General features: G+C 46.5%; 2 protein-coding genes across 8 annotated transcripts; both read left to right on the forward strand.

Moving 5' to 3' along the window:
• Positions 1-134: 134 nt before the first annotated feature.
• msh4 (mutS homolog 4) lies at positions 135-6099 on the forward strand. Its single transcript, XM_076018149.1, has 19 exons — positions 135-263; positions 348-508; positions 593-703; positions 789-904; positions 1014-1187; positions 1315-1487; positions 1589-1656; positions 1788-1862; positions 2011-2075; positions 2170-2339; positions 2407-2543; positions 2651-2754; positions 3209-3333; positions 3987-4187; positions 4278-4396; positions 4477-4605; positions 4904-5078; positions 5156-5244; positions 5444-6099. Exons 2-19 carry the CDS (start codon positions 437-439, stop codon positions 5639-5641), a joined length of 2301 nt encoding a protein of 766 aa, XP_075874264.1. The 5' UTR covers positions 135-263; positions 348-436; the 3' UTR covers positions 5642-6099.
• Positions 6100-6157: 58 nt separating this feature from the next.
• ktn1 (kinectin 1) lies at positions 6158-26126 on the forward strand. 7 transcript variants are annotated; one of them, XM_076018157.1, is made up of 36 exons: positions 6158-6319; positions 11000-11694; positions 12084-12245; positions 12355-12471; positions 12561-12691; positions 12811-12915; positions 13157-13285; positions 13440-13555; positions 14274-14418; positions 15179-15275; positions 15399-15580; positions 15988-16056; positions 16141-16178; positions 16270-16360; positions 16458-16526; positions 16636-16673; positions 16805-16907; positions 17006-17074; positions 17154-17191; positions 17484-17574; positions 17699-17811; positions 18263-18359; positions 18631-18671; positions 18795-18885; positions 19602-19688; positions 21826-21915; positions 22033-22119; positions 22206-22295; positions 22395-22487; positions 22692-22760; positions 23048-23131; positions 23607-23690; positions 24578-24661; positions 24756-24851; positions 24937-25047; positions 25144-26126. In XM_076018157.1, the coding sequence occupies exons 2-36, from the start codon at positions 11001-11003 to the stop codon at positions 25156-25158; spliced, it is 3816 nt and encodes a 1271-aa protein (XP_075874272.1). In that variant the 5' UTR covers positions 6158-6319; position 11000; the 3' UTR covers positions 25159-26126. The 7 variants fall into 7 exon arrangements, with proteins under 7 accessions (XP_075874272.1, XP_075874269.1, XP_075874271.1 ...); XM_076018151.1 differs by lacking the exon at positions 6158-6319 and adding an exon at positions 8273-8503; XM_076018152.1 differs by lacking the exon at positions 6158-6319 and adding an exon at positions 8273-8503 and having other exon boundaries at positions 18634-18671.
• The last annotated feature ends 273 nt before the right edge of the window (positions 26127-26399 follow it).

Below are 26399 nucleotides of genomic sequence, written 5' to 3' on the forward strand. Positions count from 1 at the left end.
ATTAATTAATAGAATGACTGTATAAAGCTATATTTAATAGAATGACTGGGGTGACCATTATTAAGTTACGACATCTTGTGTTGTTTTAGGTCCGCCCTATCACAGCTTCCGGTTAGGGATCAGAAATTCATCCCTCCATGCGTCCACTTCGGACAGCTCCTCCTCCTCCAACAGCTATGCAGGAACGCCAATCTTCAGAAGAGCTCCAGGGTCTGCTGTGGCCTCAGGCTCGTATCCAGCACGGACACCACTGACCGACCACAGTACAGAGTACTCCTGCTCCCCCAAAATCCTAGACCTCTCTGTTCGCTTTCCCTGAATCCTGTGTTTCCTATACTTCTTTGCAGCAACAAGTTGTTCCTCTGCAAGAGCATCTGACGCCTCTGTGGTTGTTGCTCTGGTGGAAGGACGTGGTTTGGCCAGGGGAGAAATTGGCATGGCTAGTATCAATCTGAAATGTCCAGAGCTTGTCCTCTCTCAATTTGCAGACACTGGGACGTATGCCAAGGTAACAAGTACATTGTACTTCAACCAGAAGCTGTTAAACTTTACTCATTAGTTTTTTTATTGGTTGTTTGTTACTCGCCCGTAGGCCATAACCAAGATTCACATACTGGTGCCACTGGAGATACTCATGCCAGACACAGCCAGTGAGAAAGGAAAAGGGACAAAACTGTTTAACCTCATCACAGACAACTTCCCGGTAGCACTAGCATGATCAGTGTAAAAACAGTCAAACTAAAAAAAAAACTTTTCAGTGAACTTTTATGTTGTTGTTTTTTTGCCAGGGTGTGGCTTTCTCTGCCATTCAAAGGAGATATTTCAATGAGAGGAAAGGACTAGAGTATATTCAGCAGCTGTGTGCACCAGAATTTAGCACTGTCCTCATGGAAGTCCAGGCAAAGTACGTCAGCAAGTGCAATTTATATGTAAATGACTATATTGTAATGCTTTATCATGAGCTACCAAATGTAATCATTATTTTAGCTACTGATGATAGTTGTTGTTATTAGGTATTATTGCTTAGCAGCAGCTGCTGCTCTGCTGAAATATTTAGAATTCGTCCAAAACTCCATCTACGCTGCCAAGGCTCTACGAGTGAGCTTCAGAGGGAGCGAACAGACGGCAATGATTGACTCAGCGTCTGCCTCTCACTTGGAGTTAGTGGTCAATAGTCGGGACCACAGGTAGGAGCGCCAGATTGTCAATTATCATTGCTTCTGTGCAGTATTTTGTCCAAAATACTTAAGACTAAGTGATTGGTGTTTTTTTCTTGTTTTTTTTTTTACAAATTGTGCACTGTGCTGCACGCAGGAGTGAAGATAGTCTTTTTGGGGTGCTAAACCACACTAAGACACCTGGTGGCGCTAGAAGGTTGCGCTCAAATATTCTGGAGCCTCTGGTTGATGTGGATACCATAAACATCCGCTTGGACTCCATACAGGAGCTCCTGCAGAATGAGGAGCTCTTCTTTGGCCTGAAGAACGGTCAGGAATAAGAGCCTTTTATTTGTTTGCTAGTTATCAGACTGTACATGTTAAATACAACAGCGTGTGTCAGTGAATGTGGGTTTCCTTGCATTGTTTAGCAATCGGTCATTTCCTGGACACTGACCAGCTGCTTTCAGTTCTTGTCCAAATCCCAAAGCAAAAAACGGTACGTACAGTCTTTCATTATCCATCATGATCGCAGATGTGTTTCATCACCGCAGATTGTCATGGCGTGCTGTGAGAAATTTGCCGGTTTCTGCTTTTTAATCTTTTAATCTCCACTCGTGTGCTTAACAGGTTCAGGTTGCCGAGGCAAAAATTACACATGTCATCCAACTGAAACACACATTGGACCTGGTGCCACAGTTGAGGGTCTGTGTCTTTCATTTCACATGAATTTTATTCCCCTCCAACCTAAAGCAGCAGATGTCAAGGGAGGAAATGCTTGAATGAAACAAGGAAATTAATCTGCTGCGTTCAATTAAGAAAGCCCCCAGAATTGTTCCTGCTCAACAAACAGATGGTGTTGAAGAACTGCAGCACAGCTCTGCTCAAGGCGTACAGCGCATCTCTGGAGGACAACAGGTACTGATCCCCTGGCTGCTCTTCACATCTTCTCTATTGGATGCCGCTTTTACATTTTTCCCAATTGTGAATACATTCTTTTGCCCAACCCAAGGTTCGACATGATCTTGGAACAGATTAAGACAGTGATTAATGATGACACCACCTACCTGAAGGGGAGCCTCAACCTGCGCATGCAGAAGTGCTACGCCGTCCGCCCCAACATCAACGAGTTTCTCGACATTTCGCGCAGAGCTTACACCGAGATCGTGGACGACATTGCAGGTGATTGTTTTTGTTTACTCGTTCTCAGTTGTGACAGACATATATTCACTGGTATACTGTTGCACAGGGCTAGTCAACCAGCTGGGGGAGCACCACGGTTTGCCGTTGCGAACCGGCTTCAGCACAGGCCGAGGTTTCTTCATCCAGATGAGGCTGGTGGGAGTGACCTTGCCTGAGGGAAAACTCCCCCCTGAGTTTATTAAGGTTTCCATTATAAGCCTAAGTGGCAAACAGCAAGAGCATAAGCATAAATAAATTGAGAGAAGTTCATCTTCATCTTGTGGGGTTTTTTTTTCCATTTGTCTCCTCAGACAACCAAGCAAAGGAACAAGTACAGCTTCACCACAGCTGACGTGATGAAGATGAATGATCGCTGTGATGAGGCCCTGAGGGAGATCTTTCACATGTCCTACGTGTGAGCACATTGCTATCACATTGCTCAAGGATCAATGGCGCAGTTTGTTATAGACCCAATCAATTTGCACAGTCAAACCTCAACACAAAGATTCTTTTTAAAGCCAGCTGTGCTCAACTGAATGTTCCTTTTTCAAAAAATTCTTATTGAATTTCATCAGATACACTATAAAAAAAAAACCCACATAGAATGTTTCTCTCGAAATGACCTAATGGTTTTTTTTAAACAAATTTCCTCCATAGAAAATCACTGCAATATAAATTAGAATAACTGTATTATCACTTTAATGGTAATTTCTCAGGAAAAATAATTTGGATGTTTTAAAGCTGACAAAGTCAAGTTGGCTCCTTTAGCAGACGACCGTACCGTTGTCGTCCACTAGAGGGTGACATTTGTCAGATCGTATTTTCACAGCGCTTGGCCTTCTGCATCGTCACACTTCGCCTCTACGCAGGGTGATCCGTCAGCTGCTGAGCACCATCCACGAGCACATCCACTGCCTCTACAAGCTCTCTGACGCCGTCTCCATGCTAGACATGCTGCTCTCGCTGGCGAACGCATGCACCATCTCAGACTATGGTAGGATTGAATCCCGACCGCTGAGTCTTTCATCCACCGTCAATCGACCTGTCACAACAGAAATCGGATGATGTCTGAGGCGACGCGGTGCGCACAGAAGGCCTCGCCGAGTCAGTGTCAGATTTGACAGCCAGCCACCCCCCCCAAAAAGAAATGGTTACCGAGCTGGCTCCGCTCTTCTTTTCACGCCCTGTATAGCAGCAGCAGCAGTGTGGTCAGCTACGTTGGTGGCAAGAGCCGGCCCTCAGCTGTCTGAAAGTGTATCTCCATAGACATGTGCTGAGTGCCCGCCCCTTCTCTCGAAGCCAGCTTGTGCTCATATTACCCTGTTACATAAGCGCGCGCTGGTTGCGCTGTTTAACGAGAGACAAAATCTCTCAGCAGCGTAGCCAGCTTGTAAAAAAAACGGAGCACACCTTTGCCTGAGATCTTTTTCCATCTTGACGCGAAACGCCTTTCAGTTGACCAATCCAGACATTTCTATTGTGAGAATGAGAACCTAGTTTGATGTGAAACATCGCCGGCAGTGAGTTACAACTTGCTGGTGTTTAAAAATTAAAAAAAATCTGTATCCTGACGCCAGATCTGTAAGCATCGCACCATTGAAATTGGTCCAAATCTTTTAATTTGATGTCTGTTGTGATTGCACAAAGTGCGGCCAGAGTTCACAGACACGCTGGCCATCAAGAACGGCCGTCACCCCATTCTGGAGCGAATGGTTGGGCACCAGCCCGTGGCGAACAACAGCTACATCTCCAGTGGCAGCAACTTTGTCATCATCACTGGGCCCAACATGAGCGGCAAGTCCACCTACCTCAAACAGGTGGCGCTGTGTCAGATCATGGCTCAGATAGGTTAGCCGAGTAATCTTTCAATGTATGACCGCACGCAGCTGAGTGTGATTTTTCCCTTTTTTGCTTCAAAGCCTTGGGTTCTTTTCCCAGGCGCTTGCGTACCTGCTGACTACGCCTCGTTCCGCGTTGCCGATCAGATTTTCACCAGGATCGGGGTGGACGACGATTTTGAAACCAATTCCTCCACGTTCATGTTGGAAATGAAAGAGGTATGTAATGCACGTGTATGCGGCGGACAGAAAGAAAATCATTACATTCTTTTTGACTGCATATTTTTCCCACCCCACAGATCTCTTACATAATCCACAACCTGAGTGACAGGTCCCTGATCATAATAGATGAGCTGGGCCGTGGCACTAGTGCTGAGGAGGGAATTGGCCTATGCCACTCAGTTTGCGAGTTCCTCCTTAGCCTCAAGGTAGTGTAAAAAGCCCCAATATATTTCTGTGCTGACACTCCTATCTGGAAATGAAAACCAGACCAATCACATTCCGTTGCTTTTAACTACCCCGCAATACACGTTGTGCTCCGTCTGAGTGTGGCTCTCATTTCGTCGTAGTGAGCCACATACTCATCGCATTTTCTAATGCATTGAGTTATGACTTAATTGAACCCACGCTGGGAAATTGTGATTATCGTTTATAAGTGAGGGATTATCGTCCAGGAAATAGGAAACCTTTCATGAGAAAGGCGTGTTGTGTTTACACTGCTTGCAGGCATTCACCCTGTTTGCCACGCACTTTCTTGAGCTGTGCCAGCTCGAGTCTCTTTATCCCAATGTGGAGAACCAGCACATGGAGGTTCAGCACACGCGGAGTAGTGACACGGGTCAGGATTGCGTGGTGTATTCCTACGTGCTCAAGCGAGGATGCTCCGAGGAAAGACAATATGGTGCGCAGTCCATGAAAAACAAATATCCCAGCTGTCCATAAAAACTGACTGAGGCTGTGTGCTTTGTGCGGCCCCAGGTCTTCGGGCAGCAGAAATGACTGCACTCCCTCCAACTATCGTCCAAGAAGCAAAGTCCATAGCCTCCAGAGTTAGCCAGCAGCTTTTGGTATGGCTCATTTATTATATCTTCTTTTATATCTGTAATTCTTCAGCTATCGTGGCCTCTTTTTCAGCAGTGCCTTTGGCATAACCGCGCACGTTATGCTTGCATTAATAAAACAAGGCTTTGTTTCAATAGAACCAACATTCATGTTCTTAATATTTTGAAAGTTAAGACCCATGAATGTGATTCACTACCATCCCAGGCCAAACATCAGAGCGATCCAGAGACACAGAAGCAGAGAGCTGAGTATCACCTGGCCACCCGCCTCCTCCAGGCCGCCAGGAACTCCAGGCTGGACCCCGACAGCCTGCGAATGTACCTGAAAGGCCTGAAGAAGCAGTATGAGGCCGAGCTGCTGGCAGTGGGGCAGCCAGCGCCTGCAGACATGCAGGAGGAATGACTGACTCTGCGCTCCAGTCGGAAGGAAAAGGCAGCAATCGGCATCTGATAGTGATTACTGAGTTTGTTCTGTCCACTTGGCATTGCATTCATTTATTGTTTCCTCTTGAATGCCATTAAGAGAAATGTTCGTGGATGTGTCGAGAAAGTATTGTCTCAAGATGCGTTTAATCCCTCCTGTAAAAAAAAAAAAAAAAATTAAAAGTTTTGTCATGAACTACCAGTCAGAAAAATTAAAACAATAATAAAAACAACTTGGTTCAACGGTAGTCCAAATATTAGGAAAACCACTGCATAATGACTTAAAATATAAAAAAAGTACTTTTTGTACTCTCGTGTTTTATGGAGGTGAGTGATGTGCGGCGACTACTCCCTACTTTGCTTATGTCATTGCGTTGCATTTATTTTACAAGGCTGTCTCGCAAAGGCGGGGTTATCTCCCCCTGTTTGCCTTTAAGTAGCGACGGCTCCGGACGCGGTGCGTCAAAACGAGCGCCCCCGCCCCTAGCCATTCTTGCTTATGACCCGCCCCCGCGAACCAGAAACAGGAGGAGATAGTGTGACGGATAGCGAGGAGTGAAGCCAGGCTGGAACTGCTGCCCCGGGAGGCAGGATCGGAGTGAACGCCGAGCAACGCCATTTCACCACTTGCCAGGGGAGCCGCATTCTAAAGCTACAGGTATATACCACCAACCGGCTAATTTGCGCGGATACGCTTCTTAAAAAGCCACTCGGCCTTGCTAAACTCTTTACCCGGGCCTGAGAACGGCCCAGGGAAGGGGGAAGCGGAGCGGCAGACCGGGTCAGGGAATTCAAGAGAGAAGTAGGCTGGGTCACAGCAAGCAAGCCGAGGCCCGGGAGAGCAGCTGTCCACGCCTCCGGAGAGGATGTTCGTGACACAGAAACAAACTGTCTCGGTTCTCATGTCGCAACTGGTTCCGTCCCCGCAGTCGAGGACTTTCACCTACCCACCGCACTAATAATTGGATTGACCAGCTAGCGGCTCACCGTAGTTTGCTACCGTCACAGTTAGCTGGCCTCATTCATAGGGGCTGAGCTCCGGCTTCTCACGGAATGAGCCGAGTGACGCCGAGGAGTCCCATTATTTTCCCGTCACTAGCTTTAGCCAACAACTTACAGCAACTTCTCATTATTGACAGCTCACCGTTGATCTCCGAGCAGTTTCGCGATAGGCTTCCGCCTGACTAGGTTGACGGGAGGAAGCTTGACGTGTCCCTCTCTCGCTGTTGTAGCACATTTGAATACAACGTGTGACTTGCGAGCTAACAGGGCTAAAGTTAGCAATGGGCGATTATTACCGGTAAAGCACTTCTTCTCTTCCCACTTAAGTCACAGAGCCGTAGCCGTTTGCTGCCCCGTAACGATAGAAGCCATTACGTGCCTCAGTTCCGTAGTCTAACACAAGGCCGATTATTAGACATGACCGAGCACGCCGGAGCATTTGGGACTCCAACCACAATGTGCTGCCCTCGTTTAGTGGCGTAGGTGGTTTCCTGCGTATCTCTCTGTCCCGAAGTACGATGGAATTGAACTTGAGCTTGAAATTACACTGCCGTTCACAAGTTTGGGGTCACTGACTCACTTCTGCATTGAACTCCATTGTAACCAGTTTTATGAAATAATGATCTTGAATGCTCTGCGATCTTTATGAATGCACGAAAATCTGGTTAACAATTATGGGAGCATTTTAGTGTTTAATGAAAACAATTTCCAATATCTAATTAAAGGTGATTACCAAGTGTGGAACACACTAAGAGTCGGATGTTTTAAAGAACCTAAAATAAACCATGATGCTTGTTTTTCGCTTTTATGGTTTAGCACACACAACTCACTGTGATTATAATACAAAGCTTTGTTTTAGAAATGTTCATGGTTTTGTTTTTGTTTTTTTCCATTTTAAAGCATTCAACTTCTGTAATGATGGCCGCATATTGCACACTTGACATTCATTCTCTAAAATCACATTCAATTAGACATTCAAGGCAACAACTGCCAATGCCATCCCATAATGCATTCAGCACATCCTTACAGATTTTCCTGCTCTTGTAACATTGAAGGCATTCCAGTAGATTATTTCAGGAAGCTGCTTATAATGGAGTTCTATGCAGGAATGACTCAGTGACGTGGAACTTTTGAACGGCAGTGTATGTGGTGGTTGATCGACTGGTGCCCAACTGTCATTTGAACCCTCCCCACCCCTTCCCGAAGAGTTTTGGCTGGAGTTCCACGACCACGTTGTTTTGGTTGCTCTGTGATACTTTATCTTGCTCGTCTCCACCGACACCAAAGAACTTTAAAGGCCGTTCAGAAGGATGTCTGTGGACTGTACAAGAATGTGCGCTATTTACTAAGTTTCCACTGACTTTTCATGAGCACAATGCTGATGTTGGTGGGGATTATCTTTTTGTAATCTGCAAAATTGAACTGTTTCACCACTGAAACATTATGGAGAAATTAAACTGTTTTTATTTGTATCCAATACGACGTGCCTTTTATCTCCAGTTTGCTAGATCCACCCCCCCCCCCCCCCCCTCCCCCTGTGATTGCTTTAAAGTGCGCAGCGGTGCATAGCTCTGCTGCACTGTCTGAGCTGTTTTTTGGTTTTGATAGTTATCAGGAGTTCCCTCTCTGCCCAGGCTTGCCAAATCAAAAGGTTTGGCCAGCCAAGCGGCTAGATTCCGGGGAGCCAACAGCCCGAGAGCGCTTTGTCCTCTGGGCTCATTTTGATGCTGGGACAAGGCTCGGGCTGCCTCAGGACACTGAGGCACCTTGAACTGAACTTTGACAGAAAGACAGGATATTTCAACCCTTTTCTCCATATACATAAGAGACATTCACAACAGTAAGTTTCCAAGTTTCATTTTTCAGTTTGAACAAGCATCAGTTTTGTCCCTTGAAAATGATGCGCTAACTCATATGATAAGAAGAAGACACTTACACACTGACTGGAGCCACTCAATGAAGTAGTCATCCAAGAATTATTCAGGCTCGTAGCCTCGAGACAGTGCGAGCTAACCATGCTAGCCCAGGCCGTAAAGCTTTACACCAAGTTCAACCAGCCTCACCTATACGTCGTCTATCTTCTTATTTTTGCGCTAGTGCCTTGTGCGTCGAGTTCCGTGCGTTCTCATTACAAATAATTGATTTGTGTGTCAATCCCTAGATGGCTGATCCTACCCTCTCTCTAAGTGGACTCAGCCCACAGTGACTGCATTCACATATGCTCAAAACAATCGATTCACTGGGCGACATTCTCCAGGTCTTGGAACAACACCTGGGTTCGCTAAAATGTGTGTGGTTGATGCTCAGAGCAAAACTTTGTTGTTGCCAAAATTCCAACAATATTGCGATGGACTGATGCAGGTATCAAGCATGAAGCACAATCCATGTTTTGTGTGTGTGTGTTGTGGCAGGTGTATCGGTAGGCTTTCAAAGTGTTACTGAAATGGGGTCAACATTACACTGTGAGGCTTAAGCCTGTCAGTCCTCAGGAAGCCCTGCCATGGAAAGTTATTCTTAAATGTATTATCATGGGTAATCTGCTTAATCCAAATCAGTGAAGAGGTCTGGTCTATGACACTGACGCCGATGTTGTATCACTGACACCATTCCAAGGATGGGGAGTGGGCCGCATGTCAGGTTGTGCTGCACTCCTGAGTTGCCAGCACAATGCTGTTGTCTTGTCATCGCTCGGGGCGAAACAAAACAAGAAAGTCGTTTTTATTTTTGCAGGGGAGCATAACATTGCTCAGCACAGGGCGGTGTGCTGGTTTGTCGAAATAATCGTTATTGCTTTTGAAAGGTTTCTTAGGAAATTACCAAGCTATAGATCAAAGCTTTTATCATTTAAAACACTCAATTTGGGGTTTAGGTATTTAAAAGAGATTTATATAATAAAAAAAAAAGGTGTAGAAAAAAAGAGCAGCACAAACAGGAAGAGAAACTCCGCTGGAAGGTGAAAAATAACTGCTACCAGCCTTGCTCGGCCACCAGCAGAGGATGTTGAGTGAGGCTGGTGAAATATTCTTGGGTTTAAAAGGTTTTTGAAATGTTAGTTCTTCGTTCGTCTTATATTTTGACTTGCAAAAGTTCGAATCCAACTGATGACTGCTGGTGGGATTTATCGGCTGCGTTTTCACAGCCAAACGCTTCTTGCTTTGTGCCGTTTGGTTGTTGGCGTGCTGCCAGATCGCTGAAGAGTCACACTCGAAACGCACACTTTGGAGTGTAGTTTTGACACTTGCTAATGGGAACTGGTCTTGGAACCTTTTTATGTCTTTAACCTTTGCTTGCAGTGGAAAGGGAACCTCCTCCTTTCTTCGCCCGAAAGCAATGGGGGGGCCAAACTGCAGCTGCAGCTGACCTCGGCGGGCGGCTGGGGGGGAGGAGGAGGGGGTGGAGGTCACTTGCGTGTGAAGGTTTGAGGGCTCGAGGTATTTTTGCCTGTCGCAAATCCACCCTGAAGTGAGTTTAGAGCGGCGTCACATCCCCTGTAGACGTCTCTCGAGAAGCGGCTGACTTCTCAGCTCTTTATACGGCCTCCCATGCCAATCCCGACAGATAGTCCTGTCTGAAAATAAAGGTAGGGAGCTAGCTAATGTGGCTGAAGCATTATCCAATTGGAACGTATCAATTTGTTCGGTTAAGTGTAAGAAATCTGTAAGAAAAAAAAAAGCTCTAGTAACTTTCACACTGAATGAAAATAGATTTCAAATGCTGTCTGTTATGTTGAACCTCACACTGTATGTGACACCAGCAAAGGTTTCACACCAGTGGAACAGGCACAGCTCGGTGCTGTTGGGGGTATTCTCAAACTTTTATTTGACGCGTTCGGCATAGACGGTGAATTATGCGGTATTCACCCCTTAAGAGTTCAGTGTATTGTTATGCGTGTTTAATTCTGACATATGGGAACATGACTTTAAATATTTATGGAGCCGTTCCTGTGGTGTACACTGTTTCGAAATGACGTTCTTTCATTCCTATCAATATTTGCAATTGCAGCGTTGTGCTAAAAGCCATGTCATATATTCATCAGGTGTCTTTATTTTGACCCTGTTACCATAGAACTGTCATAAACCAGCTCAGAGTCCAGAAGAATCAAGGTTGCGTAGATATTCGCAAGCGGCAGATTTCTTCACACTCAGTGGAGTGACGGTGTGGGATTGTAAAATGAGAAAATTCTGCCTGGCTTGGCCGCTGAGGAGTAGTTGAATCACTGCGGTTTATTCACCTCACACCTCTGTGAGTCACAAACGTGTGGTTAAAAAATGGTGGCAGACTCAAAATATCAATAATAAGTTCTTGTTTTGTGTTTCTCTCTCCCTCCCCCTTTCAGAATGGCGCTGGATATCTACGACTCGCAGTATCTGCTCATCCTGGCCCCCTCCCTGGTCATCGTCTTCATGTTCCTCTTCTTCTGGCTCTTCATGAAGGAGACCTCCTACGACGAAGTGTTGGCGAAGCAGAAGCGCGACCTCAAGCTGCCACCGTCCAAGCCAGACGCCCGTAAGAAGAGCGAGAAGAAGAAGAGCAAGAAGAAGGAGAGCGCCAGCGGCGTGGGCGGAGGCGGGTCGGAAGAGGATCTGCCGGATTTCGACGCGCCCGATGTCGGCGGCGGCAGCTCCACCGTGGAGGCTGAGGCGGAGGCTGAGGCTGAGGCGGACGCTGAGGCTGAGGAGGAGCCTGCGGCGGAAATAACGCCAGTCCTCTCTGCGTACGTGCCTCTGTCTGCGCCGCCTGAGGCTCCTGCTGGTGTGAGGGAGAGGAAGAAGGAGAAGAAAAAGGCCGCCAAAGCGGCAGCCGCCGCCGCCGCTGCAGCAGCAGCAGCAGCCCAGTCTGCCGTGGAGCCAGAGGTTAACGACTCAAACGTGATCAGCAGTAAGGCAGAGCAGCCCTCTCAGTCCTGCCCTCCTCCTGTCCAGCTGGAGGTCCAGGTGCAGGTTCAAGCTGCTCAGGCTCCTCTCCAAGCTCAGGCTCCGCCTCCTGCCTCCGGAAAGAAAAAGGAGAAGAAGAAACAAAAAGCAGAGGCCGGTGAGTTGCGTATAAGTTATGGATGTTAACAATTAATCAATTATTGTTCTCTAACATCATTTAAGGGTTAATTATTGTGTTCCTTACACATTTTTCATTGTGAAATTTAGATTCATAATGAACTAAATTGTGAACGCTTATCAATTAATTTTTAATTGATCGATAAGTTCAATCAGCTCACGATTAATGAATAAATCGATAATTTGTAAGTACATTTTGTTTTTATTCTGGCGAAGTCTTGGTGGGGAATGGTCGCTCTCTCGTAATAGTTTCAGATGACCGTAGTTGACTGTTCTTCAATTAAAAACATTCACAATCAGATTTAAGGAGATACTTTCCATGGTCACCCCGAATGCATCATGACTGTTCTCTCCCCATCTGTCCTGCAGCTGTTGGTGACCAGCAGGCAGAAGCAAAGGCAGAGCAGGCCCCACCCCCTTCAAAGAAGGAACCTCCCATCGTTGCCGAAACCAAAGCTCAGGATGGTGCAGCCCCCAACCCTCCTAGTGGCAAGAAGAAGAACAGTGCCAAGAAGCAGAAGACTGAGCCTGGTACTGCTGATCTAATGGCTCAGAGTTCAACATCGTTTCTAATGTACGTGAGCATACATTTGTCATCAAATGCTTTTTTTGTTGTTTTTTGTTTTTTTTTTACTTTCAGTAGGGGAAGCCCGTGTCTTGGTTGACTCAGCAGCCTCTGCCAACCACCAGGCAACACCCAATGATACCGTACCAGCCAAAGGCAGTGGCAAGAAACAGAAAAACGAAACTGACAAAGGTATGAGTGAAGGACTCTTTATAGAAAAAAAAAACAATCGCCATTCAGCCATACATTGAGACGATGAATTGCTGGTTTCTTCTGAACAGAGAACAGTGGGCTGAAGCTGAAGGAGCTGCTCTCTGGGTTGTCCACCCTCACCCTGACGGATGCAGAGGCAGTCGGCGTGATGTCACTCCTCCAAGAGAGGAGCCCCAGTGCGTTGGAAGCCTGGTACAAAGTAAGACATTATTTTGAGTGCGTTGGCTATTTAACGGACGCGACAAGCAGGAGACGTTTGTCTTTTTAAGTTGGCCTCGTCAGTCCCTGTGTTTTCAATGTGGCCGTTTTCCTCACCAGTCTACCGCTCGGCCCGACCCTGTTGCTCTGGAGCGGGAGAGACTTTTGTCAACTGTGCAGGAAGAGGCCTCCATCGCAAAAGACAAAGTGAAACAGCTCAGCCAGGTCAGGAGTTTCACACTAACTGCGATACCATTACAGTTTTTTTTGCAAAATAAAAGCAATATTTCTAAAAAGTACTGTTGTTGCGTTTCGGGGTAATGGAAACGCAGTTACTGTTACCATTTCATTATAGAATGTACAGAATGACGTCGGTATACTTATTGAGGGAATGGGGTTAAAAAAAAAAGAAAATCTTCAAAGCTGGGTCGCTATACTTTAACGTAGTCCTGTGTTCTTGCTGTAGGAACTTCATGTTGAAAAGCAAAAGACGGGCCGGGTGGAGGTGATGTTGAGGGAGCAGCGTGCAGCCTTGGAGAAGGAGCTGGGCAGCTTCCAGGCCAAGGCTCAGGAGCTTCAAGCTATGCAGATTAAAGTGAGTGTTTTTCGTTACTCATGTATATCAATTTCCATCTCGCATACGGACTCTCATGTTCAGAAAGTGACATTTAACAACCAAGAAATACCGAGGATGTTTTTCGACGTCTGCCTCAACACCCGACACTGACCGACGCCTCCCTGTCACACAGTTCCAGCAGGCGAGGGAGCAGCTGGAGAACCAGAACTCTCAAATCTCCCGCCTGCAGCAAGAGAACGGCATCCTGAGAGACGCAGTCAGCTCGGCCACCAACCAGATGGAGAGCAAGTCAGTGTTGCCTTCAGCAGATACGACTCCGCAGCTCATGATTCATGTGTCTCATTTGTGTTACCGTGCTGAAAGGCGAAGGGGTTGTGATCCACTGGATTCTTTATGCAATGTATCATTTTCTTTTTATCAAGGCAGGAAAATTATTCCATCTACCTTTATAACAGACTGCAGTGGGGTGACCGATTTACTGAAATGGGTTTTGCTTTGCTGCACAGTCATCCTGTCAGCTGTTTTAAAGGCGTTTATTTTTTGTATTGTGGTCTATTAGGGCCCATGGGATTTGTTTTTTGCTGCAGTACCTCAAGTGGCCACTGGGAAAAATATTGCCTGTCCGATATCCAGTTCTTATAAATGCATCCATGGTCCAGGTCCTTGGCTTTCCTCCATGTGAAGACGGTGTCAGTGCTTACATTAGGAGGAAACTCTTCACATAGTCTGAATTAATTGTAAATCTTTATTTGCCTTTTTGAGGTCAAACAGCTGCCCGAACCGTCTCGTTGTCATCGCAGCAAAAAAAAAAAACACTCTCGTCTCCGCTCCGTGATTTTCGCCCACGGCGTTCACGTTACAGCTGTGACCCATCCAGAAATAGCGCGGAATGCAGCTTATCTGTACATCAGTTGCAACATCTGACAACAAGGACGCCTTGCTGACCATTCACATTGCTCATTTTTGCGTGGCTTTTTTTTTCTCCCCCTTTTCTTTTGCTACACAGGAATTCAGCAGAGCTGAACAAGTTGCGTTCCGAGTACGCAAGTCTGATGAAAGAGCTGTCGGATAGCAATGGCAAGCTGCAGCAGGAGGAGCACCAGAGGAAGTCTCTGGAGGTCAGCTACAAGCAGAACGCATCGCGGCTGGAGGTACGCTGATCCAGATGCACAAAGTGTTTGTTCAGCCCGAGCCGAGACCAAAACCAACTGCGCTTCATAAAAGGCCTCAGCGGCTTCAGATCTGTTGGGAGGCGGCGGAGGAGTGGTGGCTGGCGGGGGGGGGGGGCGGCGGCGGTCGTTGTTATGAGGGAAATGGGAGGAGGTTGTAGCCGAGTCCTGAGGAGAGGTGTGGGAAATGGGTCCTGCAGAGGGGAGGATTGTTGACTTTGGAGGCAGGAATGTTTGAACCTTTGTGTTTTGTTCAAGCAGCAAATTTCCTGATAGACACCCAGATCAGCCTTTCCTGTCTTTTCATGGCAGAGAGCGCGCCGCTTTGAAACAATAAATGAATGGAAGAGGTTCTGTGAAAAAACGCTCCTCTGTGTAGTTCTCAAATATGAAAGCGCTTAAGGTGGGGCTGAAAAATTTTCACGACGGATCAGAGCTATTTCTTTGACCTCTCTTACTTCCAGTGGAGACATTGAAAAATTATCAAGTCCAAAACAATAGTTAGGATGGGAGATCATTAGTTTGTTGATGTATTAAAAAGCTTAGCGGGTCGCATATGGGCCGTAGTTTGCCCGTGTCTGCTGTAATGTGTCCTGGGATGCTTATAAATGTGCTTATAAATGAAATGTATTATTATAATTAGTAGTAGTAGTGTTAGTAGTAGTAGTAGTAAAATAGTAGTGACATATAAGTAACCTAGTCATAACATCAACAACAAGTCTGTGTGTGTCTCTCTCTCCAGGCCCAGCTGCAGGAGGCAAAGCGACGTTGGGATGATCTGCAGAACTTCCTCCACAACGTCAACGCGGAGAGAGAGAAACTACAGGCCTCAAACCAAGGTCACCTAAATCTAAAATATAAACCCCTCCAACCTTTTTTTTTATATATATATATATATATAGCATCTACAGTTTGACCCTTCACACTCAGCCGCCAAACTGTCTCTTCACCTGTGCGTGCAGAACTCCACGGCAAGCTGCTCGTAGCGGAGACGGAGATGAACAGCAAGAGCAAGGACATCCAGAACCTGCACAGCAGCCTGAATGAGGCCATGGTCACCAAGGAGCGGCTGGAGCAGAAAGTTGCTGAGCTTATGGAAATGTCCCACAACATGCCCAACGACACGCTGGAGGCCCAGGTGCAGGTGAGCAAAAAAACATCCAGTGCCAGTTGCAGTAAAGCAGTAGTTCTCAAACTTTCTCTGTCACGCCCCACCTTGGAGGAAGAAAATTTGTCATGCCCCCCTGCCCCCTTTCTTCTTTTCGTCCCTGTCAAATATTTGTCCATCCTGTGTACCTGAGCAGCGTTTATCTTGGCTACAACCTACTGAACACTTTTTGTTAATTGTTCCGCCGTGGAAAAAGTTCCGACGTGAAAACATTAGTTTCCCCGGGCGCCCCGTCTCCCTCCCGCCCGGTGTTTCGCGGCCCCCCCAGACGGGACTCTGCGCCCCCCCGGGGGGGGCACGCCATCCACTTTGAGAAACACTGCAGTGAAGACAAGAGCATCAAGTGCTTTTCTTGTTCTCTTATACTTTTCTCTGTTTCACAGGAACTTCTGAATGAAAACAAAGACATGCAGGTCCAGAACGAGAGCCTGCAGGCTCAACTCTCATCACAGGTATGTCGGTGAACCTAATTTATCTATGTTTAGTCAGAGTCGGGCTTTCTAGGCCAACCAACATGTCTTCTTCTTCTCATTTAGGCCGCCCACGTCTCCCACCTTGAGGAGATACAGAAATTGTGAGTCTTTGTGTTTTTCTCGGCCCTTTTTCAAACACACCGGTCTCATTTCTGCCGAGTGGTGTAACCCTTATCACTGTGCTCGGATCAGGTTGGCCGACAAGGAGTTGCAAAGAAAGAGCCTGGAGGATTCTTTGAATGCGGAAAGGAGCAGCGGAGCCAGCAGAGAAACTAAAATGCAGGTACAGTCAACAATAAGGTGGCGACATCTTTTTGGCCTCTACAAGACGAATGCTGCGATCCTCCCTTCATGCTCCTTCTCTTGGTCGCCTCCTCCAGGCCTTGCACAACGACAACGTATCACTGAAGGCAGAGATCCAAAATCTGCAGGCACAGATTTCTGAGCAGGTCAGTGAAGGATCTTTTTTTTTAAAGGCTACATGCGTCACTGTTGCCTTCTGTTTGACACACCCTTCTCTCTCTCTTCCTCCATCTGCTTTTGATTGTACCCATGCAGGCTGCCTCCCAACTGACATTGGACCAGTTTCAGAAAAGGTGTGTATGAACAGGAACTTAAAAAAGACTTGTATAAAGGGCCACGCACACATAAAATGGTTTAAAAAAAAAAAAAAAGAAAATACACTTTGAATTAAATTCCATAAAACTGTAAATATTTACTGATCTACCTTCTTGCGCAGTGCGCGGGAGAAGGAAGAGAACATGAAGACTGTGGAGAGTCTGCTGGAGAAAGGGCTGATCGAGGTGGCAAACAAAGAAGAGGAGCTCAAGGTGCGTGTCTGACAAGAAGTAGAAAGTGAGCCAGAGAGACTGTGGCTCATCGCCGTACTTTAAGAGTTGCCTTTTGTTTACTTTTATTTGTCATGCAGGCTGCAAAACAGGAGAATGAAGCGCTGAAACAAGAAATCGAAGCCGTGAAGAGGCAGAACGCAGAACAGGTAAGTTCATGTGCAACCCCGGAGCACTTTTTTTTCTTGGCGTTTACGTTTCATAAATAGTTTCTTCCTGTGTCAACAGGCGGCATCAGAGGTGACGGTGGAAGAACTGCAGAGCAAGTAAGACTTTGATATCAGATGATTATCAGTGTAGGACAAAAGTTGAGGCATATCAGTGTAGTTGCTTTGCAAAGGCGTATATAATAAGGCAAGTGATAATTACAAGTTATTAAAAACCCAAAGGTTGTTTACCCAGTTTGCTATTCCAGGCTGCAGCCTCGTACACACCCAGGATTATAACTCGTTCTTCTCATTTCCAATAAGTGGGTGAATCTGCTGAAATGTCCTTTGTGACATCAGTGAATGTGAAAATACGAGTCTGGAGTTTCATTGCAAACCTCTTTCCGAACAGGATTCAAGAGCAATATGCCAAACTGAAGTTAACAGAAGAGGGTCTGCAGGCGGCGCAGTCCAACTGCTCAGCCAGAGAGAAGGCAGCCGAGGTGCGTGCACTCTTTGCTGTGAAGGGGCAAAAATACATATGCATTCAAAGGACGCTCCTCGGGTTCTCCGAGGTGCGTTGTCCCACTTTGAGCAGTCGTTCTGAAGGCAGCTTGTGTCTCGCAGGCTCTGGAGCAGCAATTGACTGCCCTGCAGGCAGAAATGGAGCAGCTGAGGCAGAAGGAGGAGCCAGAAGAGCCGAGCGGCTTTAGCGCCCAGCTCCAAGATCTCCAGGCTCAGTAAGCATCAAAAATACACACACGCAGACTCTGCATGGCAACCTTAAACAAAAGGATCACAGCTTCAAATGATGTTGTTATGAAATGTGCTGATAAAGAACAAAAAAAAAAAAATTTATGCTTTTATTCTCAGCGAGGTGATCTTGGGTCACTTGAAAGGTGCCATGAAATGAATGATTTATTACTTAAATCCCTTTCATGTAATTACATAATGGCTGTTATATGAAATAAAATAAATCAATAACCTGTGATATTCCTGGAGACTCTGGCTGGATTCTGATGCCACAGAAACAGTATGACCATATGAAACTGATTTTTCCAAAAACCACAGTGTACCTTGTCACTGGCCAATAGGTCTTTGCCTCCATTAGACAATATATAGTTATATATTTTTGCCCTTGGTGGGTCCACTGCAGAATCAGAGTCATGATGTTATGCATCTGTCCTGCAGGCTGATGAGCAAAGAGCAGGAGATCCAGGGGCTGCAGGCTGAGCTGGAGGCCCGAACCAAGGAGTTGAGTGAGAAGATGGAGCAGATTCATCAACAGGTGAGGAATGATCCTTAAAGGATGTCACGTTTGCACTTTGACATGTGTAATGTGAGAGAACCAAAGTGTAAAATGAAACTCCAAATGCCTGCTGAACTGCTGTGATTTTGGTGAAATATTTGCAGATTTGAAAAGCCATTCAAACTAAATAACGTTTTCATGACTTCCTATATCAAAATTAAAAAGATCCCATTTAAATTCCTTTACGTTTGCTTTTTTACGATTTATTATTCATTAAAGTTTTAATCTATTCTCTTTCTTCTCCAACTAGCAGTCCCACACAGCAGTGCCTAGTCCAGAGCTTCTTACTCTGTGAGTAACACTGCTCGTTGCCTGGTGACATATTTCCTAAGAAGCCGTTGTCGCGAGTAATAATGGGGCGGCCGTGTGGCTTTCTTTCTGTCTTTCTTTCTATCCATCTTTCTTTCTTCCAAGGTTGTCTGAGAAGGAGAAGCAGGTTTCGGATCTGCAGGCCGAGCTGGCTGAGCTGAGGGACTCGCTGGAGCTTCACAGGAAGAAGAACAATGTAGGTTCCCCTCGGCCACGAGCGACAAGTTCCCCTGCCAGACATCACTCCTGCCCTCCTCCGCCCCCTGTGTGGTAACCCCCCCCCCCACCCTCAAAATACCTGCCACCCTGCATACGTCCACACTTGCTGTCGTCCGCAGCCACGTGGTGCCATTTGGTTATTGAGGGTTTTTCTTGTTTTATCCAATTTGCTTTGACGTTTTCTTGAGCTCGTCGGAGATACAAAGAAAAGCTTCCTTTGTCCCTGCAACAAGATTACACACATCAGCACTGATGTCTATTTTGATTTCGACGGCCTAAACCGATGTGTTTCATAACAGGCCTTCAAGCCTACTCTTGCTGTTGACTGTCCTGCGTAGCCGCTCCATGCTTGTGGGTGATGCAGCGCAGCAGCACTCGCCTACCTTTTGTTTTGGTTTTTATAGAGAGAGGCTTCATTTTTTTTTTTTTTTTTTTTCTTTTCATTTGATAAAAGTTTTTCTTTTGGGTTGGTGTGATGGTGGATGAAGGGCCTCCAACGTTTTAGAATTCAAACTTGACCATCAACTGTGCATCACTTGTCTTTTACCCCACGCGACGTGTCAGGCGGGTCACCGGGTGTGTTATTTTTAGCGGTCGCCGCCACTGCCGCCAGGCCGTCGAGGATCACTGAATGCATTTTTTTTCCCGAAGCTGAACTGAAAGCAGTGTCTCTCCTCGAACTGACCAAAACAGGAGCTTCGGGAGAAAAACTGGAGTGCTATGGAAGCTCTGTCAGCCACCGAGTCCATGCTTCAAGGGAAACTCAGCAAAGCCGTCAAGGTTCGACACCCCCTCCACCCCCTCAGTCTGCTTCACTCTAGTTTCAATCTGAAATGACCCAGTGAGAATTCTTTTTACTGTTTTTTTTTTTTCCCCCCCGCCGCCATCCATAACAAGGCTGCATACTCATTTGCCTCCCTCTCGCACCTCCCTGGCCTCAGGTTTTTTTCAATTGGCTGCATGTGAGCCGCCGCCGCCGCTGTTTTTTTCCACTATCCAAGACTTTTCTCAACACGTAATGTTTATTCAGCGGCTTTGTTTATTGTTTTACTTGCTCAGCGCTCCAAAATTCGATCCCTTTGCCAACTCCTCCCCTTCCTCCCAAGGCTCGGGGGCTGATGCTTGGAAATGAGTGTGCAGTTCCAAAGAATTCATTAGATTCCACGCTCATGGTTGTGATTCATGATCATTTTTCCCAGCATCGTGTCTCTTGTCATGCGATTCATGTTTTGCATGTTTCCTCCCCCTATTCTGCTTTTCGACATCCGTGCGTTAAGTGTTAAGTGTCACCAATAGAGCATGACGATATGATTATTTTTTATTTATTTGTTTTTTGCAATTTGATTCTCTGAAAAATCGCATTCCGGCTGTTCGGTGCAAGACGGAAGTATTGAGAATCGTGCAGTGTTGTGCTCAAACATCTCATGTCCTGCGCGACTCTAATTGCAGGTAGGTCTACGTGTGGTCGACACGTGCTGAGTGGGCAAAGCACATCTATTTCCAGTCGCAGTGTTGTGGGTATTTTTGCCCTCCTCTCCCCCCACCCGACAGAGCCAGTGCATGCCGGAGCCGCTGACACTGCAGCTGCTCTCCTCCTCCTCCTCCTTCTCCACCCACTGTACAGTAGAAAACCACCTTGTCTCTCCCGGTCCAAGGAGTTCCTTGGCAGCTGTTGTGTGCCGTCAGCGTGTGGCGGTCATGTTCGACTCCGCACTTGTCACACGGTTTCCTCATGTGACGCGAGGCGTTAATGCGAACGAGGCTCAGGAGTGCCAGCTGGCCGCTGCCCGGCGTCTGCTCCGCCTTCGGCCCTCACGATTGATGGTGGCCAACGGCGAGCTTGTTTATCGTCCGAGCGGCGGCGCCCTATCTCGTGAACATCGTCGAGGAGTTTTGCTGTGCTAGAAATTGATGGGTGCGTCTGAGCACATTCAATGACGGAGCCCTGCTGAAACCACAGACTGTGGAGGTGAGGCCTGGTGAGAGATTTGTCCTCTGGGACGCGGGAGTGAGACGGAGTCGTTCCGCTGAGTCTGATAATGTAATTTTTGTGGAATGACTCATTCCTGTGGCGTTGGTTTGAACATCTTGCTGACTTGTTGAGTATTCGGTAATGAAGGGAGAAGAAATTGGAGCAATCTGCCTGTTAACCTGTCATTAAAAAATAATAATCTAAAAGCTTTCCCAAAGCTGATGATTTCACTATAATCTTTGTGATTTTTCTGCTTCATGCTTGTTGATTTTTCTGTGAATTTGGAACCAGATCAGTCTGCAATTTTTGTTTTTGCTGTGTTGCTATCATTGTACTTACTTCTCAGGCCTACACAATGCAACTGTCAGCACAGAAATATTGTCTGTAAAGCAAAAGTATGTGATTTTCCTGCCTTAGCATTAGTCTTAAAATCATTTGTCAGTCAATTATCATCATGCCTTGTAATTGGGTCGATGGTGACTCAGCTGACCTGCTGTGGGACTGTAAAACCATGGCCGCCTGCCTTGCACCCTCTTGCAGGAGCGCAGAACAAGCCTGTCCTCCTCCAGCCAGTAGGAGGAGCTGTAGATGTAGATGCTGCTCGTGCAGAGCCTTATCACAAGGGCCGCGCTCGCCAGATGCCTGGCAGGCAACTGAAGTTTTACCGCCTCGCACCAGGCTGTCTGGTTGCACTGCGTCAGCGGCGCCATGCCCAGTTACAAGTCAGTGAGTCATGACCTTATTGTTCAGTGGACGAGCCGCAGCGCCGCTTTCACGACAATTTAACGCTCAGTTCGGCTTTGTCAAAGTTTAACAGAGGATACGGAGATCCTTGACGAGCTGCAGTGCCTCCGGTCTTCGCAGTGACTTGACGTCTTGTTACACTGGCGCTCATTTCACCCCTCCCCTCTTCTGTTTTCTTTTGCCCCCCACCCCACCCCACAGGAGAACGAGAATGCGCTGGCACTGACGCAGGCTGAGTGCCGAGATGTTTTGCACAGACTTCTGCCCAACGTGCCTCTGCCCAGCGAGCAGGTATGAGTGGTTACTAGTCACCAAGCCTCTGTGCAAATGGGGCTTTCCTGTTAATTCTGTTGGGAAGAATGACCTCCTCGTGACCCACATTTGCATTTGATCACCTTCATCTGCCAGAACCATAAGGAGTGGCTCCACAGTTTTGAGAAGGCAGTAGCTGAAATCTCAGCGGAGCAACCCAACCCTGCATCAGGGGACTCTCAGGTAGATAGGAGATTTTTTTGTCAAAAAGAAAAAGTGAGTAGTTTTTCATATTAGGCCAGTTGTAATGATTCCAGCTTTGTTTACAGGCGCTTGCTGAGAAGCTAAAAGAAGCCGAGGAAACCCAGAGGGTCCTCCAGAAAGACTGCGAGACGTACAAGAAGGTCCTGGCAGAGACGGTGAGAGGACGAGGATTTTATTTTTCCCCCCTGGCGTCTTGGGACATTCCTCCGTCCACGCTTGCCAAAGCTGAGCCGTCGTTCCCATTGCTTCCACAGGAGGGTATCCTGCAGCGCCTCCAGAGCAGCGTGGAGCAGGAGGAGTCTCGCTGGAGGGTGAAGGTGGAGCTGTCGCAGGGAGAGATGAAAGAGGTGTGTGTGTGTGTGTGTGTGTGTGTGTGTGTGTGTGTGTGTGTGTGTGTGTGTGTGTGTGTGTGTGTGTGTGTGTGTGTGTGTGTGTGTGTGTGTGTGTGTGTGTGTGTGTGTGTGTGTGTGTGTGTGTGTGTGTCCGAACTACATAGTTGAAAGGTGTAACTCCATCCTCTTTTTTTTTTTTTTTTCTACCTCAAATCTCAGATGAGCCAGAAAGTTGCGTCCCTGGAGCAGGAGATCGAGAGACTAAGTGATGGAGCGGAGTTGGAAAATGTCAGTACCTTTTTTTTTTATTATTATTATTTATGTGCACTACCAGTCAAAAGTTTGGACACACCGTCTCATGCAACTGTTTTTTTTTTTACTTTACAACTTTCTACACTGCAGACATCAAATATATGAACAAGATATGTGTATTTATGCAGCAAAGAAAAACCTGTTAAATAACTCTAAATATGCTTTTGCAAGAATTCTGACTGGTAGTGTAGATATAGAATTCTGTCCTCCAACATTGCTACAAATGTCCAAAATTCCTTAATTTGAAAACCTGCCCTCTGCAGCTGAGACGAGAGAAGCAGCACTTGGAGTCTGAACTGGAGAGAGCGGAGCGCGAGAGCGCCACCTATGTGACAGAAGTCAGAGAGGTGAGTCTTGGGAATTACAGTGCTGCCATGGCACCACCGACACTCACTGATCCACTCAGTTGTTTTTCTGAGATGTCCAACAGTACAGATGTGACCGGTCAGCCTACAGGCCACCACATTAGGTGCACCTGTTGGACTGCCTGTTGCTAGCAGTAGACTGGCTGGCTCGGCTATTTCAGAAGATGTCATTTTCAACCATATATATGGCTGGTTCAACAACATGAAAGTAGGCATGGTATACACAATAAAGTGGCCAGTCGCCAACACAGATGACGCAGTCTGCTCTGGCAGTGAACCCGGCCACACCCAAAATAGTTTCATGGGCTGTTCGCAGCAGTATTCTGCCATTTATTTACCGGTCGGTGACTGTTTGCTCAGCTCCTATCACCACGTAGACGATGTCCTAGTAGGGCTCTGCCCTGGACGGCGGTGCCACACGCTCCCTTTAAACACATGATCTCGAACCTAATTTCAGCTCAAAGATCTGCTGACTGAATTGCAGACCAGACTCGATGGCTCATACACAGAGGCCATCAGGCAGAATGAGGAGCTGAATTTGGTAAGCGTCGCTCACCCTTTAGCTGGAGCTCCTTTTTAAAAATCTTTCCCTCTTTAGCGCCTGACTGTGGCTCGTCTTCACTGGTGGCTACGGAATGAGGGGGCTCTCTCTCCTTTCACTCCGTGGGTCTCCATCCTTAACCTCAGTGAAGGTTGAGAATGATGGCTGTGGCTTCAAACTCAGCAATGCAACGCTGACAGTACTAACATTTCCCTCTGCACATTGGTGCCTAACCGTTTCAGGGCTCTTTTTCTTTTGTCTGTACATATTTATCCTTTATTTCATCTGCAGCTGTGGCCATAAGCTATGTTTTCAATCACAAACTACTGCTTCTTTTGTCCCCCACTGCCTCATAACGTGAAACAGCCACTCTTCTTGGGCCTTTGTGTCCATACTACCATTAGCAGCTGTCAAACATTTTTCCTTTTCTTTCTCATTTTCCTATCGTCTGCCAACAACACGCCACATTCTTGGCTACCTGCAAGTGCACGCTCCTCATTTGTTACTGTTTAAAGTTGTACTTGCGCTGTTATTTTTACAATTATGCACATCCGGGCCGTCCTAAATGCTCCTCTGGCTTCCTGGTTATGAAACATCCCTTCAGCGCTTCCTGTAGCAACACGCTCGTGCCCACGCAGCCACTTGCGGAGTTTCACACAGTGCTATTTTTGGTTTGAGCATGCCCTAAGTGGGACACAAAAAAAACTATTGAGTCTGTGCAAACGTTGAGCACTTGTCTGGAGCCATTTAATGTATGCAGTTTTGTCAAGAGGCCCTGAATAAATGATCTATTGCGCTGCCATGCAGTGTTGTACAACAAATGGCGTTGACTTGTGTCACCCTGAGGCCCTGACATCTTAGAGTGTTATTGTGTGTTCTTTCTACAGCTTAAAACGCAGCTTACTGAGACCCTGTCCAAGTTGGAGACAGAGGAGAGTGAGAGGCAAAAGGTGGCTGGTGACTTGTATAAGGTAATGATTTTTTTGTTTGTTTTTTTTGTTGAGCCCGCTGTTGTGAGTCAAATTCCCGTTGGTAGCAAGTGGAGCTCTTTGATTCTTTCTGCAGGCCCAGCAGTCTGTTGATCTGATTCAAGGGGAGCTGTCCAAAGTGATGGACAATGCAGATGGACTGATTGAAAATAGCAGCCCAACATCACAAACAGTAAGAGGCCAAAGCGCTTCAGGGTGTTTGGTCCCTTGACCAGTTTTGTACATTGCAGTCTGAACCGACCGTTCCTTCCTGACAGGAAGAGGTCGATAAAAAGGAGAGACTGACTGCGGGGCTGGACCAGACGGTCAGCCAACTGCAGCAACTGCTACAAACAGTCAGCCGGCAACTCACTAAAGGAGACGAAGGGGTGAGTCCTGCGACACCGTTGTTTTCAATCCTGAAAGCTGCGCCGCAGCGTCATAATACTGCATTTAACTTGTGCGTTTGTGTGCCTCCCCGCCAGGAAGCCAAGGTATAGTGCTTGAGTGGAGGATAGTATCCGTGCAACGCAGCCACCCTGACTGCACTACAGAGCCCACCTCGGACCTTCATTCTCACTATTACCACCTTTACACCATAGTTTTTCACACCATGACAACCCCTCTTCCAAACCTCACCTGTACTGTAGGCAGCCTGGCCGTTGACAAGGCGCTGGCGAACCACTCCCAGTCTCACTGTTGTCTGTCAAAGAGAAAGCCGAGGCTAATGCTTAATTCCAAAACACTCCTGATACTGTACCAAAACACCTGACTCCACTCCCACCACATTCCTCTTTTTCAGCATCACCAGTAAAAAAAAAAAAATTATTCACACAGCAGAGTCAACGCATAATTTATGGCAACCATTCCTCTGTTTGAAACACCTGTACTTTTCAGTGAAATCCTTTTTAAATACAGTAGGTGTATTTGTTAAGAGAGGGCAGTGATATTAATTTACAAAAAAATGTTCTGGGGTTCAGTCCATTTTTTTTTCTTAACTTATGACATGTGATTTTTTTTTTTAAATGTACCAGTTAGAACCTGCTTAATTACTCTGTCAATGATCTGTTTGCATCTTGAACAAAAGAACAATACAGGCACAGCATTCATAAGTTCATTGCTTCATGCATTCTTTGGTTCGGTGTTGGGTGGGATAGAAGAGATCATAAGAGGTCTCAGTTTATACGAAGGGTCACTACGTGACTGTAACAGCGGAGACGCATGAACACATTAGTGAAAACAGTACGCCAGATCTAGTAAGGAATGAGGCTGAGACCCTGGCTGTGGAGAGAATGCCAGGTCAACATTCTTGAAGGTTTTTAATCCGACTGCAACAATTCTAGGAATAAGCATCTCCATATCATTTGTAATCAGCACTCCTTATATTGTTGCTAAGTTCATTAACACTGAAAAGTTTCTTCTTTTTGTAACGGGTGATGTTAATAAAAGGGATGCTTGATATATACTTTCCAATTTCATGCGTCTACTTTCTTGTACTTTTCATTTCTACCGCTAGAGGGAAGCACTCAACCTTGACGAACAACGTGTGAGGCGGCCCTGCTACTTTAGGTGTTTTGACACTGGTAGCTGAAGGATTGAGCATTGTGAGTGTGACTTATCGCGATAATGAAGTATGTAGCCGATCAGCCTTTTCACCAACCTGTTTTATACCCACATTTTTTAAATAGACTTTCCATCAAGAAGAATTCAAATGTGCCTCCATACAGAAATAATATTAATA

The sequence above is a fragment of the Nelusetta ayraudi genome, unplaced genomic scaffold (genome assembly GCF_046127955.1).
Source record: "Nelusetta ayraudi isolate G7.1 ecotype Tasmania unplaced genomic scaffold, CSIRO-AGI_Nayr_v1 ptg000007l, whole genome shotgun sequence".
NCBI lineage: Eukaryota > Metazoa > Chordata > Actinopteri > Tetraodontiformes > Monacanthidae > Nelusetta > Nelusetta ayraudi.

Coding starts and splice junctions, on each gene's coding strand:
- msh4 (XM_076018149.1), top strand. CDS start 437: ATGGCTAGTATCAATCTGAAATGTCCAGAGCTTGTCCTCTCTCAATTT. Junction 2,755..3,208: donor ATCTTTCACATGTCCTACGT/GTGAGCACATTG, acceptor GCCTCTACGCAG/GGTGATCCGTCAGCTGCTGA. Junction 4,397..4,476: donor TCATGTTGGAAATGAAAGAG/GTATGTAATGCA, acceptor CCCACCCCACAG/ATCTCTTACATAATCCACAA.
- ktn1 (XM_076018151.1), top strand. CDS start 8,388: ATGCTGGGACAAGGCTCGGGCTGCCTCAGGACACTGAGGCACCTTGAA. Junction 17,575..17,698: donor CCAGAGAGAAGGCAGCCGAG/GTGCGTGCACTC, acceptor TGTGTCTCGCAG/GCTCTGGAGCAGCAATTGAC. Junction 21,916..22,032: donor TGCCTCTGCCCAGCGAGCAG/GTATGAGTGGTT, acceptor TTCATCTGCCAG/AACCATAAGGAGTGGCTCCA.